This window comes from Aedes aegypti, chromosome 2, assembly GCF_002204515.2.
Source record: "Aedes aegypti strain LVP_AGWG chromosome 2, AaegL5.0 Primary Assembly, whole genome shotgun sequence".
NCBI lineage: Eukaryota > Metazoa > Arthropoda > Insecta > Diptera > Culicidae > Aedes > Aedes aegypti.
This window is the reverse complement of record NC_035108.1, coordinates 355,874,775-355,896,960: the sequence shown is the minus strand read 5'-3', so window position 1 is coordinate 355,896,960 and position 22,186 is coordinate 355,874,775. Positions and strand designations below refer to the sequence as shown.

The 22,186-nt window shown below is 36.4% G+C and overlaps 1 protein-coding gene across 3 annotated transcripts in view; it reads left to right on the top strand.

Annotated features, from left to right (window-relative positions):
• LOC5563856 (receptor-type tyrosine-protein phosphatase kappa) overlaps positions 1-22,186 on the top strand; it is a 516,995-nt gene that overhangs the window by 96,930 nt on the left and 397,879 nt on the right. Inside the window, exon 4 of one of the 3 annotated variants that reach the window (XM_021846356.1) lies at positions 4,246-4,768. The exons of the other annotated variants lie outside the window; for them this stretch is intronic. Coding sequence (XP_021702048.1) covers positions 4,725-4,768 — 44 coding nt within the window. The 5' untranslated portion in view covers positions 4,246-4,724. The remainder of the gene's footprint in view (positions 1-4,245; positions 4,769-22,186) is intronic. 3 annotated transcript variants of the gene reach the window in all.

The window sequence follows — 22,186 nt, the reverse complement described above, 5'->3', positions numbered from 1 at the left end:
TCTAGTACCGTACCGGATTGAAATTTTAAATACATCCAATGCAGAGAAAATTAGTCATGCTTGCTTAGTGTATTTTTTTTTCGAAAATATCACAATTATAAGTAAAAAATTACACAACTCAACAAATGTGGTTGTCAAAATACCTACGTGTAAGATTGACTCGTAGGTATTTAGACAAGAGAGCTTAAATTGGAGGTAGAGAGATATATGTTTTCAAGGAGTTTAAATTAAACTATTGCACGGGAATGTATGTATACACTTTGAAAAAAAAAGAAAAACTATGACGCCCGACATATTAGAGCGAGTAAAATGAAGTAAATTAAAAGCACAAATGACTTGATTTTTAGCTATTTTGAGCTTGTTTTTTTTTGATCATATTATTTTTTGTCAAATTGGGCGCAAATTCATAAGAATGATGCATTGTTAAGTTTTTTTAATTATTGATAATTGATTTGTTAAGTGAAAACGAAAGATTCTGACAAGTACAATTTTTGGAATTGCCCTTCACGCAAAAGAGTCATTGAGGCTCGAGCCAGGCAGATGGAAGATAATATCCGTTACGATAACGGTCGTTTCCGGAATTTGCCTGGCAGAATATCCAACAATACTCATTTTTCAGTTAACGATCGCTTGATCAAGAATCATACCCATCAGGTAGATCATAATCATGCTCATTCACAAACTAATGTTAATCCGTCGCGTAGCCGTTCGAATCTTTCAATTTCGAATGTATCTACCCACGGAAAATCCTTTGCCGATATCGTAGCAGGAAATTTGAACTCCTCCCCTGTTCGTTCCATGAGTACCCATTCCACTTGTTTCAAATCAAATGGAAAAAACCCTGCCGCCACAGGTAACTCCTACTCCTCTTCTTCGTCTACCGAAAATTCTAATGGGAAATCATCAGATAATGTACCCACTTCAAGTGACATGTCTGCCTCTGATTTTAATTTTCTAACTGAACAATTGAATCTAATGATTGATGCAATGTTCAAAGCCACCACTTTGACTGAAGCAGTCCAAGTAGGTGTAAAATTTACAAATCAAATTGTTATTGGATTACGTTTTTCTCATGGATCCAAATAATAATTTAAATATTTCGAATTGGGATGCTCGTTCTCTGAATGGTAAAGAGGACGAGCTGTTTAATTTTCTTACGGTTAATAACGTGCATATAGCAGTTATTACCGAAACGTATTCAACACCTGGATCTAAACTCAAAAGAGATCCTAACTTTTTTGTTCATCGTAATGATCGACTTGATGGGGAGTTGCAATCATCATTCATAGGTGTATAAAACATCAACTGTTTTCGTCATTTGAAACTGAAGTTTTTGAAACTTTAGGTGTTTCTGTTGAAACACAGTCCGGTAAATATACTTTCATAGCTGCCTATTTGCTTTTCCAATTCTCTGGACAGCAAGTTACTTTGCTCCAAACTGACTTGCGAAAATTGACTCGCAATAAGTCAAAATTTTTTGTCATTGGTGACTTTAATGCCAAACATCGGTCATGGAATAATTCTCAAAGTAATTCCAACGGCAGAATTTTATTTGATGAGTGCTCTTCAGGATATTTCTCAATTCAATACCCTGATAGCCCTACATGTTTTTCCTTTTCTAGAAATCCTTCTACGATTGATTTGGTCTTAACCGATGTAGGGAATAGATGTAATAATGTATAAAGAGAATAAAAGTTGTGTGTTAACATAAAAATAAAATGTGTGAAAAATAAGTATCATATTTCCAATAATGAGTATTTGTAAAACGGAGTGTAAACCAAAAAAAGCCTTTTGAAAATCGCGAGGGTTTAAATGTACACTAGGACCGTAGAGGGTTTGAATGTGCACAAACCGCATAAACAAACCAGTTTTGAAACGGATTTGCGTGAAGAAAGGTGTGCTTCCTGCTGCTCCGTGTCTTTCGGAGCGCAATTCACGACAACCGACTCTAGTCATCTTTGTAGTCAACTGATTACTCATGCTGATTTTGATTCTGATCATGTCCCTGTTACATTTCAAATATCCCAAGAAGCGATTCTCAATCCTATCAGCTCCACTTTCAATTATTTTCGAGCAGACTGGAATATATATGAAACATTTATGGACGCTTATCTTGATGCTAATATTCCCTTACAAACAAAACTTGATATTGACAATGCTCTTGAAACTTTAACAAATTCCATTGTTGAAGCCCAGAGCATTGCAATTCCAAAATGTAAAGTAAAATTTGAATCCGTGATTATAAACGATGATCTTAAACTCTTGATCCGTCTTTAAAATCTTGAAGAGAAGGCAATTTCAACGCACTCGCGATCCTGCTATGAAAATTTTATGGCAAGATTTGCAGAAAGAAATCAAGAAACGTTTTTCACAATTAAGAAACACAAATTTTGAAAAAAAGATTTCTCAATTGTACCCTGGCTCTAAGCTCTTTTGGAAATTATCTAAAATCTTGAAAAAATCTCAGAAGCCAATTCCGGCATTGAAAGAGGAAAATAAATGATTACTGACTAATTGCGAAAAAGCTCAAAAACTTGCTTCAAATGTTTTCAATTAGCATATTTTCCTAACAAATGGAAAAATGCTAAGGTTGTTCCAATTTTAAAACCAGACAAAAATCCTGCAGAAGCATCTAGCTATCGTCCAATCAGTTTGCTTTACTCCATCAGTAAACTTTTTGAAACGGTCATTTTGAACAGAATGATGGCCCACATCAACGAAAATTCAATTTTTGCCAATGAACAGTTCGGATTCCGCCATGGACATTGGACTACTCATTAACTTTTACGTGTAACAAATTTGATCCGTTCCAATAACTCTGAAGGCTATTCTACTGGTCTTGCTCTTCTAGACTTAGAAAAAGCATTCGACAGTGTTTGGCATGAAGGTTTGATCGTAAAATTAAAAAAACTTTAATTTTCCAACATACATTGTTAGAATAATTCAAAGTTATCTGTCAAATCGTACACTTCAGGTTAATTATCAGAACTCCAGATCTGAAAGACTTCCTGTAAGAGCTGGTGTTCCTCAAGGCAGTATTTTGGGACCAATATTATAAAATATTCTCACATCTGACTTAACTGAGTTTCCTCAGGGATGTCAAAAATCCCTGTTTCGGATGACACAGGTTTCTCCGCCAAAGGACGAAGCTTGCGTGTCATGTGTAGTCGATTGCAAAGAAACTTTGGATATTGTTTCTTCATACTTGCAAAAAAGGAAGATTTCTCCTAATGCTTCCAAAACTCAACTAATAATATTCCCACATAAACAAAACTCTTTATTTGAAACCTTCAAGTAGACATGTTGTCACGATGAGAGGGGTTCCAATAAATTGGTCAGTTGAAGTTAAGTATCTAGGGCTCATGCTAGATAAGAATTTAACTTTCAAAAATCACATTGAGGGCAAATGTAATAAATATGTAAAATGTCTCTATCCCTTTTTTAATGGAAAATCAAAATTTTGTCTTAGGAACAAGCTTTTGATATTCAAACAAATTTACAGGCCAGCCATGTTGTATGCTGTACCAATGTAGACTAGCTGTTGTAATACCAGGAAGAAAGCTCTGCAGAGAATTCAAAATAAAATTTTGAAAATGATTCTGAATGTTGGTAGAGGCTTCCTCAGAATATTGGTATAGTACCAATGAGTTACATAGAATGTCGAATGTTGAAACATTGGAACAAATGTCAAATAAAATAATTAATAATTTCAGGCAAAAATCGTTACAATCTTCTATTGCCACGATTAATGCGTTATATGTTTAGGTTAAGTTAGGTTAAGTATATTCAAAACGTTTTTTTTTCTCTTATAAGCAGGTGAAATCAACTCACCTGTAAAAAATCTGAACTGCTACGGCTAATGAAATGTAATATGTTGTTAACAAAATGTTAATTAAATCTTAAATTTGTTTTACCAAATTAGGATGATAGTGTTGTCTAATAACACAGAACACCTAGATATAAGAAATGAATGTAATGTTTGGAATGATACTAATAATAAAATTATAAAAAAAAGTTATTAAATAATTTCTTTTATCAAAGATATTTATTTTCTTAGTGATTCGATTATCCGGAGTAAAAAAAATGATACTCCGGATAATCGAGTCCGACCTGTACTTGTGACTTTTTACATGTAAATAGGTGTAAGATACCGGCTTCTAAGAACTGCGACATCGGTTCCGTTTTTTGCCCACTGTGCCCACTGTGTCGTCGGAAAACAATTTCATAAAGTGATCCATCCTATAGCGTTTCCCGGGCAAGTGGAATGACGCTCGAAGAACTCGCAGAAGCAAACAGCAGTATCAGCAGCAGTGGCAGTCGCAACAGTAAAAGCGATAGAATCAGCGTACAACAGACAGTGCCATTCAATTGCGCTGCTCGGGCGAGGGTAAATAATCAAGCCAGCAAAGCAAGCATCAAGTGAAAACCCGGGCTCTTGGGGTGTGGTAATCCAAACGTGAACCCGTCCATCGTAGTAGCATTTTATAAATTGAACTCGATTTTGAACAAGGACAAAGAAAGTTCATCCGACACGTTCATTTAGTAGTCCGCTCTTTGGGTTATCCCGTAAAACTCCCGTAGCTCATACGTCAATCGCACGAACCCCCCCCCCCCATCAGTGTGAGGCATTTATATACCATAGACATACATACAGTACACACGAGAAGCGGTGCAGTCCAGGGATAGAAAGTCAGAGGACATCTCTCTTTCTGAAGCAGCTCAACATGTCCCGTTCTACGGCGTCCAGCCAGAGGAGACAGAGATCAAGGTAAAATATTCAATTTAACTATGTTGTTTGTCGATTTCAGCTGGGATTAAAAAAAAACTAAACCAAAAACTAAAAACTGACTGGGTTCGATTCCCGTTCGGTCCAAGATCTTTTCGTAATGGAAATTTCCTTGACTTCCCTGGGCATAGAGTATTATCGTACCTACGGCAAAGAAAGCCCTCAACTATGGAAGTGCTCATAAGAACACTAATCTGAGAAGCTAGCTCTGTCCTAGTGATGACGTAATGCTAAAACTAAGAAGACTATAAATTAAGACGATACAACTAGTTTTGCCAAACTTTATTTTTTCTCGACTGTTCTACATTGGGAAGCACTTTAACGGATTGTTAACCAGCGCACAGCAAAACATTCTAGTTGCTGATGGGTGACTGCAAGCAGATACCTCTCCGCCCAGGTTAATATGTTAAAGGTTCATCGGATCGAATATGTTATATCCATACTAACGGCGCACACATGAGTGTGTGTCTGTGCGTATATAGGTGTTTATTCATGCATTCGCTTTAGGTTTTATCATTATCCTTATTTATATTCCGTGTTCGAACCGAAGCAGTTACGCTGAGGTCCAGTTTCGCCGCCACCGCAGCCGCATCCTACATCTGCGTCTAGCTACTCGTGTGTGGGATTTGGGTTGTGATCTCTTCCGGTGTGGTTTAAGGGTGGATTGGAAGTGCGATGCGGTGTACGAGCTAGGAATTTAATATTGCTCAGTTTCGTTCACCACATACACACAAACATACACGCACAACCACATGGCAGCGCAAACACACTGTTCTGCCAAATATATGGATACTGGACCTGTTTGCTCGTTGGTTGCTATTTTGCCGGTTTTGTGTACCGAAGCATACCATCAGTCTGTCTAATCTTCTAGCAGAGCCAGCTGGATTTTATTATTGCTTTCAATGGAAATTAATGGTAAGCTTTTCAATAATTGTATTCGTAAATTGGGTACAATCATAGGGGCAAATTTATGGTGCAGTATACTAGGCTGAGAGAGCACTAACGCAAGAATTAATCGAAGTGACTACTACGGCATAGCCACTGGATGATTTATGAAGCAGTTTTATGCAATTGAGCAATATTCATTTGGCTATGAAATGGGTGTAACAGAGCACATGTGTTCCTTGAATTTTCGTTGAATTCATTTTCCATGGAACTCAATAAATTTATCGTTCTGTAGATTGAAAAACACTTTTAATTTATTTGTGGTCCATTATGTTTTAACTGTGTTGTAAACATTGTAAAAAATGAAATGGTAAAGATATTTTTTTCTTCCTGACACGAATGCACCCTTCTGGTGTAAAGTGTCAAAACAAACGTTGCAGATAGTGTTTCAAATTCATTTATGATGCATGAATGCGAACCTATGATTTTACGTCCCAAAAACGACTTCTCCAATTGTTAGTATCAGTTTCCGTTCAGAAATTCACTTGATATAACCAATCTTGCTATCTCTATCTTCGAGCACCAGCCACGTGCCAACCGAAAATATCTAATCACATTAAAAAGTTTTACGATTAAAGAGATGCCTAACCAACAACAACGAGTGCTCTTAGGTAAGGTCATTTTCCCCCTTCCCGCTCAACAACTTTCGCATCATGCCCTGAAATTCTGCTAGTTTTGCTCTCGCCCCGAAATGGGACACCCCGTTCGAACTCCTCCAGCTGGTTTCAACATGGTTGCGGCAACTCTTGCAGCGACATGATTTATTTGACCCCAAAATGCAAAAGCTCCAAACCCGCAAAAAAGTCACTCCAACTACATTGCTGATGCTCGACTCTTGTCGGTTGTCCACTTCGAACACCGAGTTCAGCTCTCGCAGGCCATTGAGCGATTCCAGCTCAAAACGCAAATTAGGAAGGGCATTTTTGGAATGACTATGCTGGAACTTTGCGTATGCATCATGCATCAAACATGACAATTTTGCCAAATCAGTGCGCATCGTATCTGTGCGTACACGAATTCTCTCTGCTCTTGGAAGTTTTTTAAAAACTACCTAAAGCAATAAAACAGTACTTTTCAGTGCTAAAATTAAAAACGGTACTTTTCAGTGCTACTAAAACAGTACTTTTCAGTACTATTTTTTCTACTATTGATCCCTTTACGATCCTTGTTTGGACCCGTGCCTTCGATTTTTTGTTGGACCCGTTGGCGAAAGCTAGCGGTGGTAATCCTTCTTGGACACCGTGTTGGGAAAAAAACCTCTCGAAGGTCACGTCTTCTTTCGTTTATTAATAAAACATGGTATCAACAACAAACAAAAGGAAGGGTGAATCTCTGAATTCACTATTTCCTTCCAAAAAAGTGGGTTTTAAAACTGTCACTACACGTGGCAAGAATGGAAGAAAGGACGTTTCCCCGGAATGCGAACTTTCTTCCAAGGGTGAAATGAATAATTGTATCGAAATGAGCAATCAGTTCGATGCTCTAGACAAATTTTCCGAACACCAAATCGAAGCAGCCTCTAGCCCAGGCTCTTTGATTCAAGTGAGGAAGCAAAGAGTTCCGCCTATCGTGGTCAGTTGTTCCGAATTTGGGGAATTTATGCAGGAGATCTTGAACTCCATTAGGGGAATCAAGGTCTCCTTCCAAATCGCAAAGAAAATAGACTGTCGCGTTTTGCCGGAAACTCTTAAAGATCGCGAACTCCTTCTCAGACATCTTGAAGAGAAGAAGCACAATTTTTTTACTTATGACGACAAAACTGAACGTTTGTTCAAAGTTGTCTTGAAAGGTCTCTCAAGCGACTATAAGTCACCTGAACAGATCCAAAATAGAATAAATGATTTACTTGGATTTTCCCCAGTCCAAGTAATCATTATGAAAAAAAGAATTCAATCTGGCATTGTTCGGAAAGGGCTTTCTCAAGAATATTATTTAGTTCACTTAAACAAAAAAATCTAAATAATATTAAAGCTTTAGAAAAAGCAAGACTTATGTTCGATGTCCGTGTGACATGGGAACATTTCCAGAAACCTGGAGGAAATTTCCAGAACCCCACTCAGTGTCGTCGGTGCCAAAAGTGGGTCATGGTACAAAAAATTGTCGCATGGATGTTAAAGACATGATTTGCGGAGGTTCTTCTCACGCTAAGGACGTCTGTCCAGTGAAAGAAGATACCACCAAGTTTATATGCTCTAATTGCGGGGCTTATCAAAGTCAAATATTTGGGAATGCCCTTCATGCAAAAGAGTCATTGAGGCTCGTGCCAGGCAGATGAAAGATAATATCCGTTACGACAATGGTCGTTTCCGGAATTTGCCTGGTAGAGATGCTCATTTTTCAGTTAACGATCGCTTGATTAGGAATCATACCCATCAGGAAGATCGATCAAGGCTTCGTGGCCTTGCGGTTAGCGGCATCAGTCGTCTAGGCGTATTGTGCCACGGGGTGTGGGTTCGATTCCCGCTCCAGTCGGTGAAAACTTTTAGTCAAACGAAAAATTCATCGCTGGGCTACTGGGTGTTGTCCGTTGCCTAATGTTAGTGATCGTTCAGTCTGTGCAGCCTATGTGCTGAAGACGGTGTAAATTGTCTTTTATAATCATGCACATTAACAAACTCATTTTAATCCGTCGGATAGCCGTTCTAATTTTTCAATTTCGAATGTATCTACCCACGGTAAATCCTTTGCCGATATCGTAGCAGGTCATTTGATCTCCTCCCCTGTTCCTTCCATGAGTACCCATTCCACTTGTTTCAAATCAAATGGAAAAAACTCTACCGCCACAGGTAACTCCTTCTCAGCTTCTTCGTCTACCGAAAATTCTAATGGGAAATCATCAAATGTACCTACTCCAAGTGATATGTCTGCCTCTGATTTTAATTTTCTAACTGAACAATTGCATCTAATGATTAATGCAATGTTCAAAGCCATCACTATGACTGAAGCAGTCCAAGTAGGTATAAAATTTTCAAATCAAATTGTTATTGGATAACGTTTTTCTTATGGATCGAAATAATTATTTAAATATTTTAAATTGGAATGCTCGTTCTCTGAATGGTAAAGAGGACGAGCTGTTTAATTTTCTTACGGTTAATAACGTGCATATAGCAGTTATTACCGAAACGTATTTAAAACCTGGATCTAAACTCAAAAGAGATCCTAACTTTTTTGTTTATCGTAATGATCGACTTGATGGGGCATGTGGGGGAGTTGCAATCATCATTCATAAGCGTATAAAACATCAACTGTTTTCATCATTTGAAACTAAAGTTTTTGAAACTTTAGGTGTTTCTGTTGAAACACAGTTTGGTAAATATACTTTCATAGCTGCCTATTTGCCTTTTCAATGCTCTGGACAGCAAGTTAATTTGCTCCAAACTGACTTGCGAAAATTGGCTCACAATAAGTCAAAATTTTTTGTCATTGGTGTCTTTAATGCCAAACATCGGTCATGGAATAATTCTCAAAGTAATTCCAACGGCAGAATTTTATTTGATGAGTGCTCTTCAGGATATTTCTCAATTCAATACCCTGATAGCCCTACATGTTTTTCCTTTTCTAGAAATCCATCTACGATTGATTTGGTTTTAACTGACTCTAGTCATCTTTGTAGCCAACTGATTACTCATGCTGATTTTGATTCTGATGATGTCCCTGTTACATTTCAAGTATCCCATGAAGCGATTCTCAATCCTATCAGCTCCGCTTTCAATTATTTACGAGCTGACTGGAATATATATAAAACGTATGTTGACTCTTATCTTAATGTTAACATTTCTTTAGAAACTAAACTTGATATTGACAATGCTCTTGAAACTTTAACAAATTTCATTGTTGAAGCCAGGCTGAGCAAATTTGAATCTGTGACTAAAGAAGATGATCTTAAGCTCTTGATCCGCCTTAAAAACGTGAGGAGAAGGCAATTTCAACGCACTCGCGATCCTGCTATGAAAATTATATGGCAGGATTTGCAGAAAGAAATCAAGAAACGTTTTGCACAATTAGGAAACAACAATTTCGAAAATAAATTTTCTCAATTTGACCCAGGCTCTAACCCTTTTGGAAATTCTCTAAAATCTTGAAAAAACCTCAGAAGCCGATACCGCCATTGAAAGAGGAAAACAAATTATTACTAACTAATTGCGATAAAGCTCAAAAACTTGCTTTGCAGTTTGAAAGTACGCACAATTTTAATTTAGGACTTACTAGTCCAATTGAAAATCAAGTTACTCAGGACTTCGATAATATTCTCGATCAAGAGAACGTTCTCGAAAATGCCTAGGAGACTGATTTGGAAGAAGTGAGAACTATTATTTAAAAAATCAAAAATATGAAAGCTCCTGGCGATGATGGAATTTTCTACATCCTCATCAAGAACTTCCAGAAAGTAGCTTATCATTTTTAGTTGATATTAAACAAATGTTTTCAATTAGCATATTTTCCTGACAAATGGAAAAATGCTAAGGTTGTTCCAATTTTAAAACCAGACAAAAATCCTGCAGAAGCTTCTAGCTATCGTCCAATCAGTTTGCTTTCCTCCATCAGTACACTTTTTAAAAGGTTATTTTGAACATGAATGATGGCCCACATAAACGAAAATTCATTTTTTGCCAATGAACAGTTCGGATTCCGCCATGGACATTCGACCACTCATCAACTTTTACGTGTAACAAATTTGATCCGTTCCAACAATTCTGAAAGCTATTCTACTGGTCCTGCTCTTCTAGACATAGAAAAAGCATTCGACAGTGTTTGGCATGAAGGTTTGATCGTAAAATTAAAAAACTTTAATTTTCCAACATACATTGTTAGAATAATTCAAAGTTATCTGTCAAATCGTACACTTCAGGTTAATTATCAGAACTCCAGATCTGAAAGACTTCCTGTCAGAGCTGGTGTTCCTCAAGGCAGCATTTTGGGACCAATATTATACAATATTTTCACATCTGACTTACCTGAGCTACCTCAGGGATGTCAAAAATCTTTGTTTGCGGATGACACAGGCCTCTCCGCCAAAGGACGAAGCCTGCGTGTCATCTGTAGTCGATTGCCAAAAAGTTTGGATATTTTTTCTTCATACTTGCAAAAATGGAAGATTTCTCCTAATGCTTCCAAAACTCAACTAATAATATTCCCACATAAACCAAAAGCTCTTTATTTGAAACTTTCAAGTAGACATGTTGTCACGATGAGAGGGGTTCCAATAAATTTGTCAGATGAAGGTAATTATCTAGGGCTCATGCAAGATAAGAATTTAACTTTCAAAAATCACATTGAGGGCATTCAAGCCAAATGTAATGTATATGTAAAATGTCTCTATCCCCTTATTAATAGAAAATCAAAACTTTGTCTTAAGAACAAGCTTTTGATATTCAAACAAATTTTCAGGCCAGCCATGTTGCATGCTGTACGAATATGGACTAGCTGTTGTAATACCAGGAAGAAAGCTCTGCAGAGAATTCAAAATAAAATTTTGAAAATGATTCTGAATGTTGGTAGAGGCTTCCTCAGAATATTGGTATAGTACCAATGAGTTACATAGAATGTCGAATGTTGAAACATTGGAACAAATGTCAAATAAAATAATTAATAATTTCAGGCAAAAATCGTTACAATCTACTATTGCCACGATGAATGCGTTACAGTGGGATTCCGTTTTTGGCATGCTCCGTTTTTGGCATGCTCCGATTTTGGCACCCCCCGATTTTGGCAACAAAATGAATACGTTTTTGGCAACATTTTTAAATACCATTAAAATTTGTAATTTTTTGTAAATATTATCGTGCCCGTTGCTTTAGCTATTTGAAGAACATGTCAACTCCACATCGATTACATTCCAGAGCTCCAATTTCGTCGATATTTCCTCAAATCTCACCGACTACTAAGAACTTGCGTACGCGCTTATTCACTTCAGAATGGTTATTAGTCATACATTGGCAACGTTTCATGAGGTCAATAATCTCAAACAGTATCTCAACTAAAGACCAATAGGCATTCATTTTGAGTGACCAGCCCACTTGAGTCTGCCAGTAGGTGATACAATAAAAAACACTGTTCTTCAGATTTGGAACAGCTCGTTTGAACAAAGCACCAGCACCGACATAAGAGCAACAAAAAATCTATGACTCACACAGACTTACAATCATAAATTTTGTCTCATTTTTTTGGCTCACTGTCTTTATTATTATGTATTTACATACATTTCGCATGTAAAAACACACCGCAATAATAGATACAAATATGTACAGCAAAATGTCGTGTATCATAACTTTTATTAAATTTCATTAAGTAACATGACAAATGCGAATACAGTCCAAACTACAATTTATTCTCAATAATATCATTGAAGCGTGCAATAAATACGACTGAGAGTGTTCTAACTTTTTGTCTGTGGTATTGGTGTGTATAGATTTGTTAAGAGACGATCCAGAATTCTGCACAAGATTGTTAATCAAGGATACGGGTCTCAACCTCATCAAAATGTTCCTTACGAGCTGAGTCTAAGAGTTTCCTAACTGTACCCTGGAGAATCTTTAAGGGATTCCTGGTTCTTGTGGGACTTTTCAGAAATTTTAACGATTTCATGAGGATATCTGCAGTTTCCAAGTGGACACTGAGGGCTTCTTGAGGGATCCTTAGAGTGTATAACTGGTTATGGAGGATTATGTCCAAAATCTGGTGATTCCAAATTAACTCTAGGCCTTCCCGTAAATTTTAAGCGGGATAATGTGAATTTCTAGTAGTATTTTTAATATTTCCGGCGAAAGCTTGGGGATTTTGAAAAGGTTCCCAGAGGAATTTGAGCTGTGCTAGTGGTAGCCTAATAATAATAAATTTTTAAATTTTTCCATCGGAGGCTTGAGAATTTTCGGCAAAATCGCAGCGGAATTCCAAGATGTTAACTTCTAGCAAAATCCTTAGCAAGATCCTGAGAACTCTATTCGAGATCCTACGGATGCTTGGCAAGATGCTTCAGAGCTCAAGCGTTTTTTTTTTCTGTAGATTTCTTATGAGAACCTGAAGATTTCTATAAGGTTCTTGAGGTTTCATAACAGGATCCTGTAAATTTCAGTTGATTTAAGGCAGGTGTAAAACATATATCACGCTCAATTAAAAATTATTTCATGTAACAATTAAATTCTACAAAATTACAAGCCACATTTATGCATCTTCTCATGTTTATGTTTGCCCTTTTTCAGAATTGAAGGAGCAATTCTAAATACTCCGAATTTTTCAAATTTTACGCTAAAGACCAAAAGTTAAACTGATTTTAAATGTTCATTTAATTAGAAAAAAAATCTCATGCCGGTTTGCAATATCCAGCGCTTTTGATTCGCAAGTAATTCTTTAAAAGAAAAACAAGTTTTTTTTTTCGATTTTCTTTCATAGTTTTAAGAAAATGTCCAGTTTCTCAATAAAAATCACTTATGCGATTATTGGTTTTACAAGGCCCTCTTATACAAAAATTATACTTAAAGCTTTCAAAAAATAATTGAAGACATTGAGGCGTAAAAACGCCACCAGAAAAACGTTTGCCAGATTTAATATTACGGGGCTATAGATTCATAGCATAGTATAACACTTCGGGAAAATGAAAAACAAAATTTGAATTATGGGTTCCGATTTTGACACGGTTCCGTTTTTGGCAACTGAAAATTTCAACTTTGTTGCCAAAAACGGAATCCCACTGTATATGTTTAGATTAAGTTAGGTTTAGTATATTCAAAACGTTTTTTTTCTCTTATAAGCAGGTGAAATCAATTCACCTGTAAAAAATCTGAACTGCTACGGCAAATGAAATGTAATATGTTGTTAACAAAATGTTAATAAAATCTTAGATTTGTGTTACCAAATTAGGATGATAGTGTTGTCTAATAACACAGAACACCTAGATATAAGAAATCATGAATGTAATGTTTGGAATACTTCTTATAAGAAAAAAATAGAAATTTCTTACACTGTGTTTTAAAAAGGGGCTGCCAAAGAAACGTATTCTACTTTTTCTTCTTCTTGGCATCACGTCTTATCTAGGACAAAGCCTGCTTCTTAGCTTAGTGTTCTTATAAGAACTTTCACAGTTATTAACTGAGAGCTTTCTTTGCCAAAGTTGCCTTTTTCGCATTCGTATATCGTGAGGCAGGTACGATGATACTCTATGCCCAGGGAAGTCAAGGAAAATTCCATTACGAAAAGATCTTGGACCGACCAGGAATTGAACCCAGACACCTTCAGCATAGCTTTGCTTTGTATCCGCGGATTATAAACAATGACATTCAAACACCGTTCCATTTTTATTTATATAGAAGGTTGATAGATATATAAGATATAAAAGATAGTCATAATGTAGAACTACCATGGTTTTTTTCTTTGAGAATTCCTTTTTCTAATATTCTTTGTAATAAACTATAATTATCAAATATTCATGTTATGAAAAATCTTTTCTTTAACAGGCCTTTTTCAATGTAGTCTAGGAAATTTAGAAAAAAAATTGGCTGGAAATACAAGTAGCAAAAATCAGTCAATACGGAATTGCACGATTCGCGTTTCGATCTGGAAATGCTCCAGTTTCCCATTCGCACACACAGTTGAAAATCTCTTTTTACGACTCTGGAGAAAACTTTGACCCGAATTTGCTGCTGGAATGGACTTTTTTTCTCTTGCCATCTGCTGTTGGGCTGCTTACTGTCGCTACTACAAGTCCCAACTGTGAAAACTTTTCGTGAACTGATATACACTCCCTTTCGGAACCCTCTCGGCCCGTGCGTGACTGCGGGTCCCTCCGATTGGAGCATTTCCAGTTGGTGAACTGCAACTGGGAACTGGGATTCTTGGATAACGGCCAACTTGGGGACTCCCCCTTGGCGCTCGTTGCTGCAAGCAATCGTAAATAAGCATACCGACAGTTGCCTGTCGTTAAATCAAACGAAACCCCAGTCAGCTAGATAAAACAACGTCGACGCGGCGGTTCACTTTCGGTGGGAAGTTTTTCCCGAATCGTAGATTTGAAGAAGAAGCGCGCAACGGGATGGTCTTGACCCAGAAAGAAATGGAGTTTATTTACACGAAGAAAACTTTGTTGCTTTGTGAAATAAAGGTGAATCCACATCCGAAAACTAGTCTGCAAGCGACACGAAAAAGTTAGTAAAACGGAAACGAACAACGTAATTATGGGAGCTTTGAGAGTTATAGCCAATAAAAAGAACACCATAAAAATTTGAAAATATATCTTTGAATGTAACTTTAAAAAAACACAGTATGAATTTCGAAAATCAAATTTGAATTCTCAAAAGACAAATCTGGAGAATCGAACTTTCGTTTTAACTGAAAACTTGATCGATTTGTCTTCTCCAGTGGATCACCCATCAATCAAGTTTTCAACTTAAACGGACATTCGGTACTCAAGAATTGTGCTCTTGGAAATTTAAGGTTTGGCTTCGATTCTTGTTTGCCTTAGGTATCATTATTTCAACTTCACTGATAATCCATTACCAGTTGCAATTCACCTCAACGAGATGAAATTGTGTTAAAATAGACGTTTGTGAAAGTATTTTTTTCTGATTTTTGATTATTGCCTGACCTATCATTATAATAAAGTCATAGTCAATTTAAAAAAAAGGCTCAACCGATAAACCGATAAACCGACAATTCCATCGAATGTGGCACGTGACAGCACCACAAAAGCCGTTAACCGTTGCAATCAATCATAGGGTGATATACGATCTTCGATGCCCTCATTCGCGGAAAATAAGCGCCAAATTCCGTCGTCAAACCCTACATTGATCCCTACATTTCGCCGAGCGCCTTCGAATCAGAGCGAAATTCGAGGGACCAAACTGCCCAACACCACGTTCGCCTCAATGGCAAATAAATTTTCACCACGCGCTCATTTCGGGGGCTATCTGTTCTTTGTGGAAAGCTGGAGACATGATTTATACGACAACGGAAAACCGATATCGAGAGATTCGTTAGTGGATTCCATGAAGGGCTTCACAGCCGATTTTTTCCCCACAACGAAATGCACTAAAAAGGTTTGCACATACAAAGACTGGAAAAATTTGGACATTGGTAGGATTTTTACCAGATAATCCACTCTTAATGATGGAGTGCAGTTGGAAAAATATCGTACATTCTGTTGTAATCTGGTACAATGACGTAAGTGCTATTCAGGATTTCAGCGAGTTGAGCAGCGATGAGTAGTATGGTAGTTTATTCGCAATAATTTGTTATAAAAGATTAGAATTTCTATCTTGAAGAACACATACAATCTAGAGTAAAGTAGGGCTTTTGAGTGGGGCAAGATTTCTAGCAGAATTCAATTCCTGGTGGTTCGAATGCTATTCGAATTATTAAATTTTACTCCAAATAGTATAGAAATCTATTGAGATTTGGAAAAGTTATGGCTTTTTGTTGTTTTGAACGTGAAAATTGTAATTTTCGGTGAAACTTTAATCACAGGGAACAAAATATAATATTTTTTGTTTTTTGTTTTTTATGTAAGGGCTCTATTAGGTCTATTGTAAGGATGCTTTGAGATGTATTCGTTTTTTCATAAATGTTTTGAAACCATTTTTGGCCCAAAGTGGAACAAAAGTGCGAGCCATATATCTGGCATAATGAATATTTGGCAAAAAAAATGTCTATTTTAAAATGCTACCTATTCTTATATAAAATTGTTTTATGCGAAATGTCCTTTATACCAATTGTCCATATTCGAAACGTCTTTATGCGAAATCGTACAGCTCTCTATGAAACAATACTAGTGATTAAAGCAGATTTCTCCAATGGGCCTCTTACAAGTTGTAAGTTATTGAATACCCGAAAAAAAGGGACTGAGACGCATGAGCCACTGGAAGAAGGAAATTGAAATCGGCCAAAGACGTAGACGAAGGCCCAGCCAAACTAATGGACTTGGAACATTTTTCGCTATTGAGTTGCGGCGCACGTAATACATTTCCACTCGTTTACCTCAGCGGTAACTTGACACAAGGACGTGATTGGATTGAATCGGGATCCGAGACGTGGAATTTCTCCAGCAATGAAGATGGAGAAAGTGGTTTTTCTCAAAACAGCCCATAGTTTATGGAGCTTTAATGTTGACGTAGGACTACAATTCTGTAGATCTGTGAAAGTCAATTTTAACGGTTCTTATGGGCATGACCATTGGCGACAGTACGATTCGTAGTTGCTACTCTGTGATTGACCAGAATAATTAAGATTGAACTAGAAACCAACAGACGGAGCTTGGGAACAGCTCATAATCTACAGTGTACAATTTCTAAAATTCCTATCATTATAAAGACAATAACGATGTTGGCCACGTTCTTAAGATCGTCGGAAAAGGGAAGGAATGTAAGTGTGACATCGATTACCGCTAAAGACCGAGTATACCTCTGCATTATTGCATTGCAGACATTGCATACCTTTAGGCGTTTAACGATATATGGAAAATTCTTACATAGGTTACAGAAATAGTCCCACTTTGAGAAAAGGCTTTTCGCTAAGAGATTTTAGACCATATTCAGGTTCTATGATAACTAGGCTGTCAAAAATAAGTGACCAACTATTCAAACCTACATCAAATAGTGATCGTAGAACAGATTCGAAAATGCTGAAATTGTATCAATTTTAAATATTGTTCTCAATTCAAATTCGTTTTTTTTTATTCTTTAGTTTTGCATTCATTTTGCGTAACCGATTAACAGAAATTATGGTATTTCGTTTAGTATGTGGTGGGTCAAGCAAAGTTATCAAAGTTACCCGCATTATCAAAGATACCCCGTTTTACGGTACTTATATTACAGTACTAACGTGTTTGGAACAATTTTCGAAATTTCTCCATAGTAATTTCCATATAACCCTACATCGTCTTTTGGCCACCTTTAAATCACCAGCTAGAAAGCAGAAAATTACACAGAACACTATTTTTAAGGGAAGGATAATAAGAAAGACATGGGATATTGGATCTTCAATTTTTTTAAATTTTGAATCGTCGTACTCTGCATCTTCATGAGTGTCACGGTGAGGAAATTTTTGTTAGTGGGTAGGATTCAGATGCTACACAATTTGAATTCACTGTGGTATATAATGTACATATACTATTTTTGAAGACCAAGTATACCTCTGCATCTGCACGATTATCACAGGAAAAGCTTTAGGGAAAAAGTAGGGTGGATTTGAGAGTTAGATTCAATTTAGTAAGTGATTGGATTGATGGAACATGGATCAGAGCCATTTTTATCAGGCTGTGAAAAAGAGTTATCACTTCTTGTGTCGAGTCATTCAAAACCTTGTTTTTATTCCAAAACTTGAAGTAAAAGTATGTTCTATGTAAATAATAGATTACTTGAAATTTCTAGCCAATCATTGTTTTTTTTATATATACAGCCATCCCATGAAAAACCGATCTAGTGGGTCTCCGAATTCCGTGAAAATTTGCTATTTTGTTCCTTATCCGAAATAAGGATACACGTATTTTTGGATTTTTTGATTAGGGTGACCATTTCCGAAATAGAGTGACTAGAAAAATCGCAATTTTGCAAAATTTTTATTTTAAAAAAAATTATAACTTTTGAACCGTTTGACCGATTTTCAATCTTTTTGGACGAAATGAAGGCTAAAGATTTTGAATTTTCAGGAAAAATGTAAAATATCACAAAAATTGTGTTTTTAAATGAAAAAACTCAATGGTTTCCGTTTTTTCGTGTTTTGGCGGCCTCGGGACCAAAGGGGCTATCGCTGTTCTCATTTTTTCTTGAAATTTTCAGCGATGTATGTTTTTTTTATTTTTTGAGATATATTTTTTGAAAATAAAAAATCAGTCAGTTTGCATCGGCACACACTGTAGGTCTCAACGCATTAGATTTGTAATGTTTAAAAAAAATCATAACTTTTGAACAGCTTAACCGATTTCCAATTTTTTTGTATGGAATGAAAGCTTAAAATTTCAACTATTCAGACAAAATTGAAAAATCTGATAAAAATATCTTAAAACGTGAAAAAAATTAAAAATTTCTAGTTTTTTTTAGAAATTTTCATATATTTTAATATGAAAAAAAAAATTTCGAAGTTTTCCATTTTTTTCTATTTTTTCTGAAAAGTTGAGACCTTAAGTTTTCATTCCATAAAAAAAAGATTGGAAATCGGTTGAGCTGTTCAAAAGTTATGATTTTTTAAAACATTACAAATCTAATGCGCTGAGATCTACAGTGTGTGCCGATGCAAACTGACTGATTTTTTATTTTCAAAAAATATATCTCAAAAACTAAAAAAACATACATCGCTGAAAATTTGACAGTTTACGTAAAATTTTCTGAACTTTTAGGAAAAAATGAGAGCAGCAATAGCCCCTTTGGTCCCGAGGCCTTCAAAACACGAAAAAACGGAAACTATTGAGTTTTTTTGGTCACCCTATTTCGGAAATGGTCACCCTAATCAAAAAATCCAAAAATACGTGTATCCTTATTTCGGATAAGGAACAAAATAGCAAATTTGCACGGAATTCGGAGACCCACTAGATCAGTTTTTCATGGAATGGCTGTATATATATATATATATATATATAATCCTGGGTTTGCTGGCGGTTCGGGCTTTTTAAAAAACACTTAACTGATTTTCCTCACTAAATCACTTTATTACTTAAGCCGAAACGCAATGAAACACGGATAAAAATAAACTGAACACCGGTCACGGTCAGTCCGGTGGTTTTGTAGAATTGAACTGCTGACCTAGCAATTCCGGCTGTTGGGCATAAAGGTGTTGACGTTGCATAGCACGTGGCAGTGGTCCGATCCAAAGGTGATGACGGTGCATGTGACGTTGCACCTGTGGTGGCTGGTTCATGTCGTGACTCCTCCGGGGGGTGAAGAAGTGTCGTCCTCGATACTCAGCTCCTGGTTACCATGTCCTGGTGATTTGGTTTCAGGCTTCCTTTGGTGGGTTTTCCTCGATGTCCTTTTGTGGGTAAACCTTAAATGAATGAAGATAAGGTAAAGGGTGAAGAATAGTAGAGTCGACATCAGAGTGGTTCCTCCTAATAGACTCCATTTCCAAATCTGGTCGGTTTCGTGTTGAAGAGATACTTTTTCCAGTTTGCGTCTGTTCAGAAGGGTGGCTTTTTCTATTTTTGCAACGTCATGATTTTGCAAAATCTCGCTGTTTATCTGCAGATTGTGTAATGCTCCTTGAATAGACTCGCTTTCACTTATTTTTTCGGTAGATGTGAAATTTTGGTCCATAAATTCGATTGTACAATTTGAGAACGATACTATAAAATTTCCAGATAAGTATCTGTCGCTAGGACCGCAATTTGAGCGTAATTCTTGGTTTTTTGCATTTGAGATAAGAATTTTGTTATTGGTTATTAGTTTGGTTGTAGTTTCTGCGTTGATTTCCATGAGACATTGTGGCTCTGTTCCCATGATGAGTGGATAAATACACAGATCCTTGAATTCTTTGATAAAACTGTGTCTTTGGACGTAGTCGTCTGGTTTTGCAGTGGTGAAGAGTTGTTTTGCTTGTTTGATAAGGAATTGAGGGTAAGTCTTAATAATCGAATCATTTTGACTCAATGGGTGGATTCGCATGATTGTCGATTCTTCTGTCTCCAATTCTGGAACATGTAATATGTAGAGTAAAGTATTTTCGCTAGTTGCCATTTTTGGTGTAACAAAATTGAGTGCTTCTTCCGGGATGTCTAGCTGGACTCCTTGATTTCTGAGTATATCCTTGATCAGATGAATTTCTTTGCCAGATAACATTCTGCTGTTTGTGACGTGCATTTTAGAAAAGAGTATCGCTTCTTGAACGCTTGTTAGAATTTTGTTGAGTGTATCTATGTTCAGTATGGTGGTGATGACGTCAAGTTCATCGAGAATGATTTGATTGATTTGTTGTTTTTCGATTAGTTCGTTGATGGTGGTTGTAAGTTCCGAAATTCTTTTGCCGATTTGGTGATTAATTTTTACTTGATGATTATTTTCGTTGACAAGTTCATTGAGGCTTCTGTCGATTATCCGTAGGTCTTGAGCATCTGGGCTGCCCGCTATCCACTTCCACGCTGTGCCGATGATGTCCCATCTTTTGGACCGTTTGTGCGATATTGGTTTGATTTGCATAAAATTAGAGTACAATTCTCGTATCTTGTATTTACTAATTTCAAATAAAGCGTTATTATTTTGTTTACGATACACCAAATTTGTGAGTTGATTGATAGTAATTTCTATGTCTGTTAGGTTGATCGGGTGTACAACTCGGATATTTCCTGTCTGAATTCTACATAGGCTGTTTTTTTGCATCATTATCAAATCATTATGAAGATTCCTGATAGTTAGGTCTTGACATGAGATGTTTGTGAGAATGAGGGTGAATGTGATAAAGTAGTGAAGCATCTGGAAGCAAAAAGTTATAAAAGTAAATGGTGTTACATTTTTTTCGGTCTTTTGATTTTGTTTTTATGTCTTTTAATGTGACGGTTGTTTTTGAATGTTCTGTCTGTGACTTCATTTGCATTTGTTTTATTGGCTCTGGGTTGAGTCTTTGTGCGAATATTTGGAATAACATAAACTTCTTGCCCATCATTTATAATTGGAGGGTCTTCCTTATTAGAATTTTGAGAAATCATTTGTTTTTGTGCTTTACCCATGTTCAATTTTGCTTTAAGGAATAGCTCTTGGGCGTCTCTTATAATTTCTTCCGGGTTAACAATATTATTCTGGTTGAACAATATTTCATTTGGAGTATATTTAGTTGAAGAGTGTACAGAGTTGTTATATAATGCAACGGATAATTTTACAATTGATTTTGTACCCATTCCTCTGAATTTGTGCTTGTTGGTATTAAAAATTTCTATTATAGTAGAATGTGTACGCTCTATTTGTCCATTCGATTCTGACGAAGCGGCGTAATGAATTTGTGCCCCTAGCTGGCTAAGGAAATTTCTTAGTTGAATTGATTGAAAAGTGGTTTCATGGTCGGTGACAATTTCTCTGGGTACTCCAAAGGAGCTGAAATATTTTCCTAGTGCTTTCTGCACATGTACAAGATTTTTCGATTTCAAAACTATTAACTGTAAATGTTTAGAGAATGAATCTATTAGAGATAAGAAGCTGCATTTATCCATGATGAATATGTCCATGTGGACTCTATCTAATGGTTTTTCTGTTATTGGCCTGGGTGAAATTTTTATGTTAAATGGTCTACGTTCATATTTGTGAGTATTGCATATTTCACATGAGTTTATAAAGGTTCTGATTTTTGAGTAAATATTTGGGAAAAAATATGATCTTTTAATTTTGGCTTCGACTTCAGTTATACCTCGGTGAGCTCTATTGTGTTCATTTATTATTATTTGATTCTGTCTTTCTTCATTTTGCACGTCTTCGACCATATTGTTAGTAAAAACGAAATGACCTTTTTGATTGAAGTTTTCTTTAAAGGACTCCTGTACCGTCTGGATAA